This window comes from Salmo trutta, chromosome 20 (assembly GCF_901001165.1).
Source record: "Salmo trutta chromosome 20, fSalTru1.1, whole genome shotgun sequence".
NCBI lineage: Eukaryota > Metazoa > Chordata > Actinopteri > Salmoniformes > Salmonidae > Salmo > Salmo trutta.
Genome location: NC_042976.1, coordinates 10,291,989 through 10,309,659, shown reverse-complemented (window position 1 = coordinate 10,309,659; position 17,671 = coordinate 10,291,989). Strand labels below are relative to the sequence as shown.

Genomic DNA, 17,671 nt, shown 5'->3' with positions numbered 1-17,671 from the left:
CATGAACAGCGGTGCTAAAAAAAAAACTGAAATAGGAGAGTAAATAAGAGAATAAAAAATAGGAGAATAAATAAAAAAAAGTGAAGGTACCCTTCAGAGAATCTGCTTTCATTGACCACATCATCACAATGCAAGTACACGGCTCCATATTGAAGTGAGCCCCCATGGATTACAGAGAAAGGGAAACACTGGTTCCACACAAGCAGAGAATGAAGCCACAACAAAGCAGTGAAATATTTTCATAGACTTTTGCATTTACTGAAGGCACGGTCAACCCAGCCAAGACCGAAATAAAACTGCTCAGTGAAGTCTTGGATGACAAACCACTCTTAATTTTGGAACAAAAGTCATTTAATGTGGGAGGCAGGGACACACACATTAACACATTTTCTCCACAGGGCCTTTTTGTAATCTCATTTGAAATCTTTGATGAGGACACATGCTGATAAGTGTTTTTCAGATTTAACTCTGTACTCACATTCTTTTCTTCTAATTGTCTTTAGAAGATTTTCTCAGTATCTCCTCTCTTTCTCTCCTCTCGCAATCTCAGAGAAAATATACTATACTATACCTGGTCCTCTCTTTGGCAGAAAAAAAGGCAAATAATAACTAAATAAATAAATCACAGATGATCCTAATTAACTGTGGTCTGCTGTGTAATTTAGATTGGGGACACGCACCTAGCAACAGAGAGTGGGACTGGGAGTGAAAGCAGTACAGAGCGAGAGGGAGAGAGAGAAAGAGGTGAATAAGATTTAAACCACATCAGTAGGTGGAGGTGTAGCTGCCAAAGTCCTGGATCTGGTCCCTAGGGGCCCCTTCTCCTGCCATTCTGTCACATGACATCTTCTGGCTTAATAATTTGCAAGGTGAGAGGACAGGGGGAAGTCATTTTGTGGCGGGGACAGACTTGGAGGCACTGCCTGGGATTTACTCTGTCCCCACAATCCCCTTGCAGTGAAACCGTTTGGGCAAAACAATGCGTCAGTAACTTTACTTCACTTATCCTCATAAAATCTGTCAATGGACTATTATTCAACATATTATCTTATGCAAAACTGCATAAAGGAGCTGCAGGAGAAGGAAATAGGACTGGGAAACGTAAACCCTTTATTTAGGTGTGTCATTGCTGTAAGAGAGAAAGAAAGAGATAACAAAAGAGAGAGAGAGAGAGAGAGAAAGAGAGACAGAGACAGAGATTCTTCGGGGGTATCTCTGCAGGCGATTCTGCATGGGGATATGAGTGAGGGACTAATTGAGGGACCTGGCATTCGGAAGCAAACAGACAAACACACACACCCGTCCTCTGCTGCAGCCAAGGGGTATGTTCCCGTTAGGGAGGGGCTCATCAATCTAAAATGATTCATTTGGCCTCCTGTGTGGGGTGGTAAATATGGGTAAGATGGGATAGAACACCTCTCCTGGGACATGGGTTTAGCCATATGGCCCCTTTAGCCTGGCCAGGACTGTCAGAGTGGACCGAGGCCAGGCAGGCAGCACTGAGGTCATTTCCCCCTTCCCTGTACACATGGGGCCAGGATGCTTCGGTCGTGTGGGGGAAGGGGGATAGGAGGGTCATATAAACTTTCTACCGAGCTTGATGTTTTAGTCTGACCCTCTGTTGTCAATCAGATTTTTAAACACTAATAGATAAGATACTTTATGAGTTCTATCAGTAGCTATTGTAGTACCATTCGCCTGCTTTATTCTACAAATCAAATCCAATGTTATTGGTCACATACACATATTTATCAGATGTTATTGCGGGTGTAGTGAAATGCTTGTGTTCCTAACAGTGCAGTACAATGCATCCGAATTCTGGACATTAAAAAAACAACATGTTGCGGCAGTGCTCCAATGGCATGAAAGGCTGTGAACTTACGTCTGCAGGTGTCTGAAGAGTACTCTCATGGTATCCTGGTTGGGTTTAGGGAGCTGAAGTACCAGCTTCTTCATCACCTGTACCTTCTGTTTGCATTCCTTCGTCTCTGTTCAGAAGGAAGAGTTTGGGGAATAACACTATAAAGATTGAAAATCCAAATGTAGATGTTTGACTGATTATACACATTCAATTCAAGAGTTAGTGAGACTTTACATTGTGTGTTAATGGATGATCATTATTGTTATTACTGGAAGCCATTAGAGCCTTAGTGTTACTGAAACACAACACTTAATGGCTGACCAATTAGCAGTCCCACGGGAATGTCCTGGTCTCCAACCCTTCAATGGGATGTCAGATGGGCCCTTACCCATAATGCGAAAGCCTTAGAGAGACGGTAAACTGTTTGGTGACATTGTATCTGATTTATGACCTCTATAAATTGGTAGAATCCATCATGTTATGATGGCTGATGGGTAACACTCCTCTCCTGATAGTGTATGCTGGACACTGTGCTTTAATAGGTTAAAAGAATACACCAATGAACTCTCTCAAACACTGTGCATGTGTTTCAATGAGAATGGTGAGACTTTATTTGATTGCAATCAAACAAAAATAGAAACCTAATACATTGGTCAGATGAGTTAGATAATCCCAGAGAGAAAATCCTTGATGATTTGGTACTCATAGGGGGCAGGCCAGGCGGGGACGTCAATACAACCAACCCAGAGACCAAGCTCATTTTCCACCCCAAACTAATTTAGCGTGTTAATCTGAACAGATGTTTGCTTGCTGTAATGCTATTCCATTTAGGAACAGTTGGGGAAACATGTGAATGTGTGTGTTTCTGTAGTTAGCTAAAGAGGGAGAGAGTGAAAGAAAATAACTGAAAAACAAGAAAACCCTGAAAACTGCAACAGTCCGTAACACATCTACAGTCAGTAACAGTTAGTAACAGTCAGTAACACATCTACAGTCAGTAACAGTTAGTAACAGTCAGTAACACATCTACAGTCAGTAACAGTTAGTAACAGTCAGTAACACATCTACAGTCAGTAACAGTTAGTAACAGGCAGTAACACATCTACAGTCAGTAACAGTTAGTAACAGTCAGTAACACATCTACAGTCAGTAACAGTCCGTAACAGTCAGTAACACATCTACAGTCAGTAACAGTCTGTAACAGTCAGTAACACATCTGCAGTCGGTAACAGTCAGTAACACATCTACAGTCAGTAACAGTCAGTAACACATCTACGGTCAGTAACAGTCAGTAACACATCTAAAGTCCATAACACATCTACAGGCAGTAACACATCTACAGTCAGTAACAGCCCGTAACAGTCAGTAACACATCTATAGTCAGTAACCGGCTGTAATAGTCAGCATATCAGCAATAGTTAGCATATAAGAAGCTTCTAAAGCCATTACATAATTTTCTGGAATTTTCCAAGCTGTTTAAAGGCACATTCAACTTAGTGAATGTTAACTTCTGACTCACTGGAATTGTGATACAATGAATTATAATTGAAATAATCTGTCTGTTAACAATTGTTGGAAAAATGCACAATGTATATGTCCTAACCGACTTGCCAAAGCTATATTTTGTTAACAAGACATTTGTGGAGTGGTTGAAAAACGAGTTTTAACCTGGGCTAGGGGGCAGTATTTTCACGGCCGGATGAAAAACATACCCAATTTAAACAGGTTACTACTCTGGCCCAGAAACTAGATTAGCATATTATTAGTAGATTTGGATAGAAAACACTCTGAAGTTTCTAAAACTGTTTGAATGGTGTCTGTGAGTATAACAGAACTCATATGGCAGGTAAAAACCTGAGAAAAATCCAAGGAAGTGAAAAGTCTGAGAATTGTAGTTCTTCTTTTGATTCTCTATCGAAACTACAGTGTCTGTGGGGTGACGTTGCACTTCTTAAGGCTTCCATTGGCTGTCTAAAGCCTTCAGAAAGTGGTTTGAGCATTTTCCTGTCACTGGGCAGATAATAGGAGCTCAGTTACTGAGTGGTCTGCCTGGCAACAAAGGGATTGGATATGCGCGGTCACGCGAGCACGCCGTTCCTTCTTTTTCTTCTTGAATGAATATGCTATTGTCCGGTTTGAATATTATCGCAATTCTACGTTAAAAATACCATAAAGATTGATTTTAAACAGCGTTTGACATGCTTCTAAGTACGGTAATGGAACATTTTGACTTTTCGTCTCTCGTTCCGCGCTCGCGCGTTATGCCTTTGGATAAGTGATCTGTACGCACAAACAAAACGGAGGTATTTGTACATAAATATGGATAATTTCGAACAAAAACAACATTTTTTGTGGAAGTAGCAGTCCTGGGAGTGCATTCTGACGAAGATCAGCAAAGGTAAGAGAATATTTCTAATACTAATTCTAAGTTTAGGTTGCCCCGAACTTGGCGGGTGTCTGAATAGCTCACCGTGATGGCTGACCTATGTACTCAGAATATTTGTAACGGTCGTCGTACGTAGTGGACCAAGGCGCAGCGGGTTGAGTGCTCATAGTGACTTTATTTGAACACGTAACAAACAAAAACAAGAAAACGATCGAACGAACAGGATTGCAGGCTAAACACACAGCTATGCAACAACTACTTCCCACAAAGGGACAGGTGCAAACAGGCTACCTAAGTATGACTCTCAATCAGCAACAATGATGTACAGCTGTTCCTGATTGAGAGCCATACCAGGCCAACAAAGAAATACACAACATAGACAGAGCACAGAAATACGAAATATAGAACATAACCCAAACACCCCGGAATACTCTAACCAAACACCCCTCTACATAAACACATATACTAACAAACCCCGAACCACATAAAACAAATACCCCCCCTGCCACGTCCCGACCAAACTACAATAACAAATAACACTTTTACTGGTCAGAACGTGACAATATTGAAAAATGTGCTTTCTCCATAAGGCTATTTTAAAATCTGACACAGTGGTTGCGTCCAGGGGTAGTCTATCTATAATTCTTAAAATAATTGTTATATATTTTGTCAACGTTTATGATGAGTATTTTTGTAAATTGATGTGCACTTTCACCAGACGTTTTGGTGGGAATACATTTTCTGAACATCACGCTCCAATGTAAAATATAAAAATGTAAAAAACGCTAGCGTCCCACCTAACCCATAGAAATTTATGACTCCAACCTAAGTGTATATAAACTTCTGGCTTCAACTGTATACAGTCAGTAACATATATACAGTCAGTAACAGTTAGTAACATATCTACAGTCAGTAACAGTCATTAACACATCTCCAGTCAGTAACAGTCAGTAACATATCTACAGTCAGTAACAGTCAGTAACACATCTAAAGTCAGTACCAGTCAGTAACGCATCTACAGTCAGTAACACATCTACAGTCAGTAACAGTTAGTAACAGTCAGTAACAGTCAGTAACACATATACAGTCAGTTACACATCTACAGTCAGTAACACATCGACAGTCAGTAACAGTCAGTAACACATCTACAGTCAATAACAGTCAGTAACACATCTACAGTCAGTAACAGTCAGTAACACATCTACAGTCAATAACAGTCAGTAACGCATCTACAGTCAGTAACACATCTACAGTCAGTAACAGTCAGTTACACATCTACAGTCAGTAACACATCGACAGTCAGTAACAGTCAGTAACACATCTACAGTCAGTAACAGTCAGTAACACATCTACAGTCAATAACAGTCAGTAACGCATCTACAGTCAGTAACACATCTACAGTCAGTAACACTTAGTAACAGTCAGTAACAGTCAGTAACACATATACAGTCAGTAACACATCTACAGTCAGTAACAGTCAGTAACACATCGACAGTCAGTAACAGTCAGTAACACATCTACAGTCAGTAACAGTCAGTAACACATCTACAGTTAATAACAGTCAGTAACATATATACAGTCAGTAACACATCTACAGTCAGTAACAGTCAGTAACAGTCAGTAACACATCGACAGTCAGTAACAGTCAGTAACACATCTACAGTCAGTTACACATCTACAGTCAGTAACACATCTACAGTCAGTAACAGTCAGTAACAGTCAGTAACACATCTACAGTCAGTAACAGTCAGTAACACATCTAAAGTCAATAACAGTCAGTAACATATATACAGTCAGTAACACATCTACAGTCAGTAACAGTCAGTAACACATCTACAGTCAGTAACAGTCAGTAACAGTCAGTAACACATCTACAGTCAATAACAGTCAGTAACACATCTACAGTCAGTAACAGTCAGTAACATATCTACAGTCAGTAACAGTCAGTAACACATCTACAGTCAGTAACAGATCTACAGTCAGTAACAGTCAGTAACATATATACAGTCAGTAACAGTCGATCCACCTGTTGGCACCTGCTACCTGGTAGAGATGACAACAACCTCTTATTTCCTCTTCCCTCCCTGTGCTCAACATCCTTCTCTAATCTCCAGGGGAAGCCACAGGTTAGGGGTAACACTGATGGCCTAATGGAGTCTGCTCAGCACTGCTTCTTCTGATTACCCCAGGTTGTTAGCAGACAGAGCCGCAGAGCGAGGCGAGGACAATGTTTGCCCCCCTGTCTGTTGTACCGTGGAGGCTCCCCTTGAGCACGGCCAGAGCAGATGTCTGCGTGTGCACCGAGCTGGCACAGGCACAGGTGGCAGATGCCCGCGTCGGGTGCCAACCCCCGCCAGTTGGGCACAGATGGACAAACACTTTCTGGAAAAGAGAATAGGGCCCCTGACATTCTGCTCTAGGTGAGCATGGCCTGAGCCACGCTCTGTTCTGTCTCTGTCACTGTTCTGTCTCTATCTCTGCTCTGTCTCTGTCTTTGCTCTGTCTCTGTCACTGTTCTGTCTCTGTCTTTGCTCTGTCTCTGTCACTGTTCTGTCTCTGTCTCTGCTCTGTCTCTGTCTCTGCTCTGTCTCTGTCTCTGTCTCTGTCACTGTTCTGTCTCTGTCTCTGCTCTGTCTCTGTCTTTGCTCTGTCTCTGTCTTTGCTCTATCTCTGTCTTTGTTCTGTCACTGTTCTGTCTCTGTCTCTGTCTCTGCTCTGTCTCTGTCTCTGTCACTGTCACTGTTCTGTCTCTGTCTCTGCTCTGTCTCTGTCTTTGCTCTGTCTCTGTCTTTGCTCTGTCTCTGTCTTTGCTCTGTCACTGTTCTGTCTCTGTCTCTGCTCTGTCTCTGTCTCTGCTCTGTCACTGTTCTGTCTCTGTCTCTGCTCTGTCTCTGCTCTGTCTCTGCTCAGTCTCTGTCTTTGCTCTGTCTCTGTCTTTGCTCTGTCTCTGTCTTTGCTCTGTCTCTGTCTTTGCTCTGTCACTGTTCTGTCTCTGTCTCTGCTCTGTCTCTGTCTCTGTCTCTGTCACTGTTCTGTCTCTGTCTCTGCTCTGTCTCTGTCTTTGCTCTGTCTCTGTCTTTGCTCTGTCTCTGTCTTTGCTCTGTCACTGTTCTGTCTCTGTCTCTGCTCTGTCTCTGTCTCTGCTCTGTCACTGTTCTGTCTCTGTCTCTGCTCTGTCACTGTTCTGTCACTGTTCTGTCTCTGTCTCTGCTCTGTCTCTGCTCTGTCTCTGTCTCTGCTCAGTCTCTGTCTTTGCTCTGTCTCTGTCTTTGCTCTGTCTCTGTCTTTGCTCTGTCTCTGCTCAGTCTCTGTGGGAGCTTTTCCTGTCACTCTCTCTCAACAAAGTTCTCCTGTTTCGTTTTTGTCCTCTGTATCAACTATGACTGGAAGTTATCACTGAGATTATCCTAAGTGATTTAAGATGAGAGTTTAGTAGACTCACTGAAATGGATCAGGTTATATATCTGTTAAGTACACTTTCTAAGAGGCGTTTGCTGCTACCTAGCTAATCAATAGAAGGCCTCACCCTAAAATATTTAATCTAGTCTCCATAACTGGCACAAAGGACATGATTCATTAATGACTTTGCCGTTGGTGGCTGACATATTGGAGATGCCCCTCAGCTCACCATTGTGGACAGATGGAGAGGACAGTGTCATTAATATAAAGCAGGCTGAAATGCCCTGTTAGGATTATAGTATCTGAATGTGCTGATTCACTCCAATGTACCACACCCTGTAACATATAGCCTGACCTGTAAAGTCACACAGGGTCATGTTGCATGGTACTGATTGAGCACGGAAGCTAGTTGAATACAGGGCAGCATTTAGTGCAAAAAAAAACGGTGTGTAACTTTCAATTAATTGGAAACTGTGCTGTTCTGAAGGACATTTGAAAAATGGGGAGGGGTTGGATTATGGGTTGGGGAACGCTGTCAGCCCTTTACATACGCCACTCATTGCTTCAAGCCACACCCACCAAACAGAGCAAATGGACCTCAAAGTCTGTTAAAAAAAACATTGAAGAAGGTTTTGTAGGAATGTGTCATTCAGTAAAAAATGTCACGCAACATAGCAAACGTTTAATCGGACTGAATGCACCCCAGGCAATACTGCTCTTCACACAAACGTTCAAAACCTTTAGATAATTTTCAGCTTCCTTATAGATTAAGTTTTGATTATTTAATTGATGGAGCTGACTCATTGTGGTACCACACAACACTAAATGTGGTACCATTTCATGGAAGACCCAGTTTTCTTTTGTTAACGAATCCAATATTGTTATAGATCCGGCACCGACAGGAAAGCAAAGTCTCTCAATGATGGGAAGCATCTCAAGGGAGACAGCGTACCCCACAGAAGACTAAACGAACATTAGTCATGTCAACTTTAGTCCCCGGTTGGAGCATTAGGAAGATTTTGGGAACCTAGAGGGGATTAAGTCATTTATGACTTGTTATGAAAAGAGAGCATTACAACTCCTCATCCAGGTCTGCATACAACACAAACAAACACTGGTGGTCCAATGTAATTCAATACTGGATGGGGCGTAGCCCATGGAACAGACACTTTCCAGAACAAAGATTGAAAAGTGATTGAGGTGTATGGATTGGAACAAGAAGGTAAGTGCCCCCAACATGTTTTCTTTTCTATCTCTAAGTAGAGGTAATAACCTAAAATATAGCCATTTTTTTTATTATTTCATAGTTACTTTCATATTGTATCACTAAAACAATTACTTCCAACTTCCTGCACATTTTATAGACAATTACTGCGAGAAAAAAGAAGAAACCTGTACACTGCTCTTGCTTGTATTCCTGTTCTTTATTAAGCTTTAAGTATTGGCCTCAAGGCCTTAACAAGCACTGACGAAGGCCTTGAAGCCGACACGTAAAGCTTAATAAAGAACAGGAATACAAGCAAGAGCAGTGTGCAGGTTTCTTCTTTTTCTCATCTTATTCAATTGTTACCATACACCTGCAATAAAGAAAGCTCAGATCGCCGTGTGCCTTTTGAACTTTGAATAGGCAATTACTGCAGAACAGCCTTAAGTGTTTCAATCGGTGACACAGTGACTAGATACAAATTCACTACCTAAACCGCTGTGCATTTAATCCCATTAACAGGGAAACATAATTAGTTTCAGGAAATCTAGTTTAAAAAAAAAAACTATTTTCCAGCCAGGCGTAGAGTGTGGCATGGATCACCAGAACTCTGTCAGGGAAAATATTATCAGAAAGCAAATAATCCTGGAAGTTGTGATTGAGATTGGAAATGGATCGCATGAGTTTGCTTTTGGTTAATGAATAACAAAGTCTTAGAAGAACATTGAATGCCCCCATTTCATAAAAAGGTAGTATATTGAATTATCTTGATCAAACGTCAAATTGAATTATGAAGAAATGTTATTCTCAAACTGAAATATTACCATATAAAGAGGTCTCAGCACAATAGAACAGAAGTGCAAATTTTGAGACAGTTTTTAATAATTTGTTAAATTTTTCATTGCATATTCATGGTAGTGCTTTGCACCACATTCTCCAATTTCAGGAAATACAATCATAATTAATACTCATTATGAACACAGATCACACGTCAAGAATCAATCTGTGATTACGATGAGTTCTCTGTATAAGTCTCTCTCAATAAGTCAGATAACAGAAAGAAACCATAGACTGTCATTCTAGTCAGAATAACTCCTTGGTAAAGGGCTTGTAAGGCTCTGGGCTCTCTGCTTGCCTTTCTGGGATGTGCACTTTGCATTTGAGTTAGAATAAATAATGACAGGATGTCCTAAATCTTTCTGTTAGTTTTGTTCTACCGTAATGGTGATTATTATCTGAACTAGGCCAGGTCAAAGTATGTGCAATTATTCATTTACAAATGCTGTGTCTCTTTGAAGCTGGAGAAGTGGTGTGTCACCCAAGATGACCTGGTCACTGACCGGGTCAACACCCCTCTCTTTGAAGCTGGAGAAGTGGTGTGTCACCCAAGATGACCTGGTCACTGACCGGGTCAACACCCCTCTCTTTGAAGCTGGAGAAGTGGTGTGTCACCCAAGATGACCTGGTCACTGACCGGGTCAACACCCCTCTCTTTGAAGCTGGAGAAGTGGTGTGTCACCCAAGATGACCTGGTCACTGACCGGGTCAACACCCCTCTCTTTGAAGCTGGAGAAGTGGTGTGTCACCCAAGATGACCTGGTCACTGACCGGGTCAACACCCCTCTCTTTGAAGCTGGAGAAGTGGTGTGTCACCCAAGATGACCTGGAACTAGTGCTGGACGTTAACATTTTCCAATAAAGATCCTGATGAAATAGGCATCTGATGAACTGACCCAATTGTAGCCTGGACCGTTTGCAGAATGTCGGATATCACCATGATAACCATTTACAAACAAGTACCAAACATTAAAAAGAGGAATATGATTCTCTTTAAGTTTGTCATATACTGTACATCCAGTTTTGTCGCCCTAATCTACAGTATTATCATAAATACAAAATCCTCATTGGTTATTGCTTAAGTGGGTGAATCAACTCCTACTGAGACAGAATACATTCTCTTGATTTTCTGTGCAGAGCTGTTTTCCGCTGTGTTGTTTGTGTTTTTGTGTTAGTATAGTGACTAAATCAGAGCTGTGTACTAAACTGTGCTAGCTACTTAGTGATGAGAAAGTCCCTGGCTTGATGGAGATGTGAGGCGAGGAGCAGCTTACAGACTTCCCTCCACTCCTCTCCTCCTCTGGGTTGCGCAGTTACTAACTCACATGACTTCATTTCCATGGTTACTGATGGCACAGACAAGGACCCAACAACTTGGGAAAACATGCATTTTTTTTCCTAATTAGCATTTTTGAATTAACAGAAGAAGATTTTAAAAGGTTGCTGGTCATCAATTACTGGGAGCAAAGAATGGAATAAAATCTGTTCATGTTAAAAGAGGTCAAATCTGTTTCAACAGATAAAACACAGACAGGCATACTGAGAGTTTCAACAGATAAAACACAGACAGGCATACTGAGAGTTTCAACAGATAAAACACAGACAAGCATACTGATAGTTTCAACAGATAAAACACAGACAGGCATACTGATAGTTTCAACAGATAAAACACAGGCAGGCATACTGAGAGTTTCAACAGATAAAACACAGACAAGCATACTGAGAGTTTGAACAGATACAACACAGACAGGCATACTGAGAGTTTGCACACAGCCATGAACATGTAACATGTTAGTTTACACATTTACTGGCAACACTAACAACGCCGCCACCATCCTCTACAATCCAACCCCATGATTTCAGTGTTCAAACATCAACTATAGACATAGTGCTCTAACAAGATCTAACTCAGTTCAACAAGATCTAACTCAATTCATAGTGTTTGCATTGATTTGCTTGCGGGAAAAAAAGGAGTGTTTGTCTGTGAGACAGGTGGCTGGAGATTCCAGATTCCCCTCTCTGATACTGAGGCCCACATGAATAATAGAACGTGGTAAGTTGGTGCCAGGATCAGGGCCTGCAAACACAGCTGCTCCTCTCAGCCTTCCAAGAATGAACAGCACACTGGGAAGGGAAACAGGAAGATAGGGCCTGCATGGGCCCCACCTGAGGACCTCAGCCTGAGCAACTAATCAAACCTATGGGCTAAGAGGGAGAGAAGAGAGAGGGAGAGGAGAGAAGAGAGACGGAGAGGAGGGAAGGGAGAAGGAGAGAAGAGGGAGGGAGAGGAGAGAAGGGAGAGGGAGAGGAGGGAAGGGAGAGGAGGGAAAGGAGAGAAGAGTGAGGGAGAGGAGAGAAGGGAGAGGGAGAGAAGAGAGAGGGAGAGGAGAAAGGGAGAGGAGAGAAGGGAGAGGAGAGAGGAAGAGGAGAGAGAGGAAGAGGAGGGAAGAGAGTGAGGAGAGAAGGGAGAGGAGGGAAGGGAGAGGAGATAAGAGAGAGGAAGAGGAGGGACAAGAGGGAGAGGAGGGAAGGGACAGAGGAGAGAAGAGAGAGGGAGAGGAGGTAAGAGAGAGGAAGAGGAGGGACAAGAGGGAGAGGGGAGAGGGAGAGGAGGGAAGGGACAGAGGAGAGAAGAGAGAGGGAGAGGAGGGAAGAGAGTGAGGAGAGAAGGGAGAGGAGGGAAGGGAGAGGAGATAAGAGAGAGGAAGAGGAGGGACAAGAGGGAGAGGAGGTAAGGGAGAGGAAAGAAGAGCAAGGGAGAGGAGGGACGAGAGAGGAGATAAGAGAGAGGAAGAGGAGGGATAAGAGGGAGAGGAGGGAAGAGATAGGGAGGGGAGGGAAGAGAGAGAGGGAGAGGGAAGAGAGAGGGAGAGAAGATAGAGGGAGAGGAGGGATGAGAGAGAGGAGGGAAGGGAGAGGATGGAAGAGAGAGGGAAGAGAGTGGGAAGAGAGAGGGAGAGGGATGAGAGAGGGAGGGAAAAGAGAGGGAAGAGAGTGGGAAGAGGGAGGGAGAGGAGGGAAGGGAGAGAAAAGATAAGGAGAAGAAGGAAGAGAGAGAAGGGGGTATCTGTTTATACAAAAGTAGAGAGAAAACTAATGAAAGAGGAGACCAGGAAGAGAAAGGAAAGAAGATGCAGGACTGAAGATATGATGTGATGATAAGTGTTTGTATTTAGGATATTTAGGAGATAACAATATCATATCTCTCTCCATTATCTGTGGCTGAGACATTACTTTCATATGATATGAAAGGACTGGACTACATCCAATAATACTCCAGCCATCATGTTGTAGTACTTGTAAGTCTCTTTGTCCAATGGGACACAAGCTCTTAGCCCATGACTAAGGTAACAATACAATACTGCCCATGGTTTCAGCGGTAACAATGTTGCTTCCTGGAACGGTGGTTTCAATTAGAGACCTGGTGATGTGTACTCAAGGCCGCCTAATCAGCCCACCATCCATCCACACCGGCCACGGGCCCATGGAATCTCCCCCTAATGTGACCCCATTACAGGGCCAGCCAGCACAGGCGATAGGACTAATGATGACAACCCATCTCCATCACCAGAAGACAATCTCCCAGTGTCTCCCAATCCCAGTGTCTCTCAATACCCGTGTTCTAAATGGGGGATGAGGGCATCAAATAGCTCTGTTTAGTAATAATGGGTTGGCTGCAGATGAGGCCTTGCTCTAATGTTCTGGACAGTTCAACCAGCTCATTATCTTGGACTATGACTAAATGACAAGGGGCAGGTGATTGCCATGTGCTGATGCCAAGTTATTTCCCAGTATCTTTGCAATGTAAATGAATGGCGTACCTCAATGAATGGCGTACCTCAATGAATGACATACGCCTCCATATGGTGGCTAATACATCTATTTAGTTACCCTCTCACATTAAAACTACATTCATTTAGTGGTGAATCTGTAGTGACCCTGGTCGTTTCATCTCTACGGTGTAGCAGGTTATCCTAATTACACCTCCTGCTATGAAGGGCTTTTTACACTGCTAATTAGTTGTCTAAACGCTGTCTGAGCCTCATCAGCCATGCTCATGCTCATCTGATTAACTGGATAGAACCACCTTGAGCGTCAGAGGGGATTCTGGTCTACATTCTGGAGCATGTAAATATTTATTGCCAAATTATACCACCACCTTGGGATTGTTTTCACAATCTGTTTTTGGGGGCTTCTAGGGTTGCTAAATGAATATTTGACCATGAGATGGGCATTGATAACAGCAGGCACTTTTGTTAAAATGACACATACATAACAAATAGGCATTAAATCGGGGAATAATAAAAATCACATATTAAATAAAGCACATTATTCAATATCATCTCCTTATGTTTTGTCCATGGAGCTCAGGCGAGTACTCCAACCCTGAGGTGGCGTTACATGGCCCAGGTAGCTTTTCAACCTTTAATAGCATTGTTTACACAAGGTTAACACTGGCATCAGTAGGACGGCAGATCATTGGCATGATAGTGGTTAATTCAGAGAGAGAGAGAGACACTAGACAGACAGATAGAAAAACACAAGGCTGCTGCCTTTATGAGACAACTTGGTGTACTGTAAATGGAGTGAATGATAAAGTGTACATACAGCAATGTTCCCTCAAAATGTTTTCATCACTGAGAAAATGTCAGGTCTGCTGGGTGCAAACTTGAACATTGTGAAAATTTACTGTGAACACTGAGGCTGTACCCGCGTTAAGTTACAGTTTCAGACAGTGGTCAAGAACGCTACTGTGGATGATGATCATATAGACCTACCAGAGTGGCCTACCATCAAAAACAATGGAGAAAATGCATCCCATAACATGGAAATAGCTGCTCTATCATTCAGCCTACAGTAGCAGCCAATGTGTGGTGTTCAATGTAGACCTACAATCCATGACTTTTGAAAAAAAAACATGCAGGTCTTGATATTAACCTGAAAATGTTGTTGTGTTGTTTGATGCTAGAAACCACTTTACTAAATAAAATGCATCATTATTCCCATACCATTATTACAGAGAATCAGACAAATTATGCTACCCTCTGCCTATTGGCTACTTAGCTTATTCAAGCCTGTCTCAAAATACAACACCGCCCCTTTAAGACAAAAAAATAAGCTCTTTACCTGACTTGCTTTTCAAAGATGTCTAGAAATGTATATGTTTTGTGCTCTTGTAGGAAACAATCACTCCCCCATTGCTGACTACAAATGGTCTATAACAACTAATAACACACTAACTAGTAAAGGATATGAACAACATGTGTACATGTGGCTACATGCAGCTCTCACTTTGATCTGAAAACAAGCCCATCTTGGTTAGGTTGCACCAGTCTGTGTAGAGTCGTGTGTGTCAATGCAATTGAATCCTACTCCGATGCGTTCTGCTTACAACAAAACCTCTTGCATAGTTGGTTTTGCATACTAAGTCTTGCATAGTTTGTTTTATTTCGGTGTGTTGCATTGAAAGTAGCTAATATTGCGTTGATTCGATCACAATTCCCACAGTAAAGGGAAACGTTGATCGTGTTACCTAAGGGGGAAAACTCGAGAAAGTTGAGTGAAGTTCAATCTCGTGCTTCTCTATTTCTTCTCCTCGGCGTTCCTGGGAGAGCTGCGCGCTTAGATGGAACATTGCTATTCAGCGTCATCTTGATGTTCTTAGAGGATATTATGCAACCTAAAGTTTTAACTCTGATGTTGTTTTGCTCTGGGCCGATACGTGGAGATAGTGGAGGAGTCTCTATCTCTCTCTCCCCGCTTTCTCTCTCTCTCTCTCTCTCTCTCTTTCGCTCTCTCTCTATGTCCCCCCTCTCTCTCCACATCCCACTCTCTCCCTCCTCTCCCTCTTTCTCTTTCTCTTTCGCTCTCTCTCTCCCCTCTTTCTCGTTCTCTCTTTCGCCTGATTATTGGCTCTTTTTAGGCCTGATTATTGGCATGATGGGGGATAATTGAGTAGTGGGTTGGGGTGGTGTGCGGTGGCGTGTGTGGAGGGTTGTGTCCGTGTATGTGTGGAGGGATGTGAGTGTGTATGTGTGGAGAGATGTGAGTGTTTGTGTGTGTGTGTTTGTGTGTGGTGGAGCGAGTGAAAGTACAACGACACATGACTTAGTGGCAGATCTGATCTTGTGATAGCTTCTGTCTGGACTGCCAGCCCTGGCTGGTTTGGCCTTTAGCCTGCAGAATTCCCCCACTTAGGACCAGGGGATTTCAGGGATGAGAGAGAACGCGAGAGAGAGAGAGAGAGAGAGTGAGAGTGAGCAAGAGAGAAAGAAAGAAAGAGGGGAGAGAAAGAGAGAGAGAGAGTGAGAGAGAGAGAGAGAGACCCACATCACCTCACTGTTCAACAGCGACCTCTTTTGACAGGACAGATAGAAAGCTGTAGATAAGAAACCACTTGGTGTACTGTAAGAGTGAATGATACAGTGTAAATACTGTTCAGCGTCATCGTAACGTTCTAAGAGGATTTATTCACCGCCTCCAAATTCAACCTACATTTTTAACTCTGATGTTTTGCTCTGGGCTCATAGCTCGGTGCCAAGTGACCATGTGGAAATATGGCTATTGATTTGACCTCTGTTGTTTTCCAGATAGTGGAGGAGTTTCACCGTAGCATACCACAGCTCACTCCTCTCTCTCTCTCTCAATTCAATGTTCAATTTAAGTGCTTTATTGGCATGGGAAACATATTTTAACATTGTGAATCTCTCGCTCTCTCTGAATGAAAAGTAGTTTAGTGCTTAACTGAGCAGCCTTGACGACAATGTTTCTAGAGGCAAATAAAAGCATAATGAGTATAGTATAAACAGGATAAATGTTAACACACCAAAGGACCTGATGAATGTGTTACTATGTAAAACCCAGGCTAGCCTGCATATTTCACTGGTTACACAGTTCTGACACAAACAACTATTCATCTAGATCTAGAGATGTTCAATGCATTCCATATTTTCACTCTTCTTGACCTTAAAATGAAGGTGACTGAGACCTGACTGCAAGTGCACGCCTTGCAAATATGCTTTAAATGTGCTTTAAAAAGGAGCTGACACTAAAATGTATGTGCTGATGACAAACAAAAGCAGCCCCAGCTGGCCTGTATACTCACTGATGGCCTCCACAAACAGCTCAAAGAATGGGAAGGGAAACAGCGGCTCTGGCAGCTCCCGAAAAAACATCTTGAGTGCCCCGGTGACAACGTGGATGTCCTCCCATTGGCTGTCGTCCAGGTTAAACTCCACCTCTGGGACATCACCAGGAAGAGATGGGGAGAGAGAGAGGGGGGAGAGAGAGTGGGGTGTGGAGAGAGAGACAGAGCGAGAGAGAGGGGGGGAGAGAGGGGGGACATGGAGAGAGAGAGAAAGAGGGAGAGAGAGAGAAGGAACGGTGAGAAAGAGAAGGAGAGAAGGAGAGAGAGAAAGAAGGAACAGGAACGGTGAGAGAGAGAGAGAGAGAGAGAGAGAGAGAGACAGAGAGAGAGAGAGAGAGAGAGAGAGAGAGAGAGAGACAAAGAGAGAGAGACAAAGAGAGAGAGACAAAGAGAGAGAGACAAAGAGAGAGAGAGAGATAGAGAGAATGTGCGAGAGAGAAAGGGAACAGGAGAGGGGAGAAAGAAGGAACAACACAGCTTTAATTGGGATAATTAGAGAGGGCTAATTACTGTGCTAATGTTTACCTGCTAACAGCGGCGCTCACTAACAGGCTCCCAGCTACCCAGAGGTCTGATAAAGCAGCATGTGTCTCCGTTTTAGACTGACAGATACCTTCTGCTGAAATGAGTTATTTCTGAAAACTCTGGTTAGTGACAGAGACATCAGGTGGATACCTGATTCAGAGGCACCCGGCTCAATATGTCACAGGAGGGCAGCAGTAGGCCTATGATCCAAAGCCAAGATGACAGGGCCTGAAGCTCTGAAGACAGTGGAATGGTCACATTATGGTGTATGTTGAAACCGGAAATAAGCCATCGTTCATTTCAGGCAACCCT

The 17,671-nt window shown here is 42.9% G+C and overlaps 1 protein-coding gene and 1 long non-coding RNA gene across 3 annotated transcripts in view; both read right to left on the bottom strand.

Moving 5' to 3' along the window:
• The window catches only part of LOC115155529 (rho GTPase-activating protein 15), a 67,714-nt gene that overhangs the window by 7,198 nt on the left and 42,845 nt on the right, over window positions 1-17,671 (bottom strand). For both annotated transcript variants that reach the window (XM_029702212.1, XM_029702213.1), the window contains exons 11-12: window positions 16,793-16,927; window positions 1,883-1,988 (exon numbers count right to left, since the gene is read on the bottom strand). In XM_029702212.1, coding sequence (XP_029558072.1) covers window positions 1,883-1,988; window positions 16,793-16,927 — 241 coding nt within the window. The remainder of the gene's footprint in view (window positions 1-1,882; window positions 1,989-16,792; window positions 16,928-17,671) is intronic.
• Window positions 9,712-11,932, bottom strand: LOC115155530 (uncharacterized). Its single transcript, XR_003868098.1, has 2 exons — window positions 10,514-11,932; window positions 9,712-10,446 (listed from the first exon to the last, which is right to left on the bottom strand). It is a non-coding gene; the product is annotated as an uncharacterized LOC115155530 (long non-coding RNA).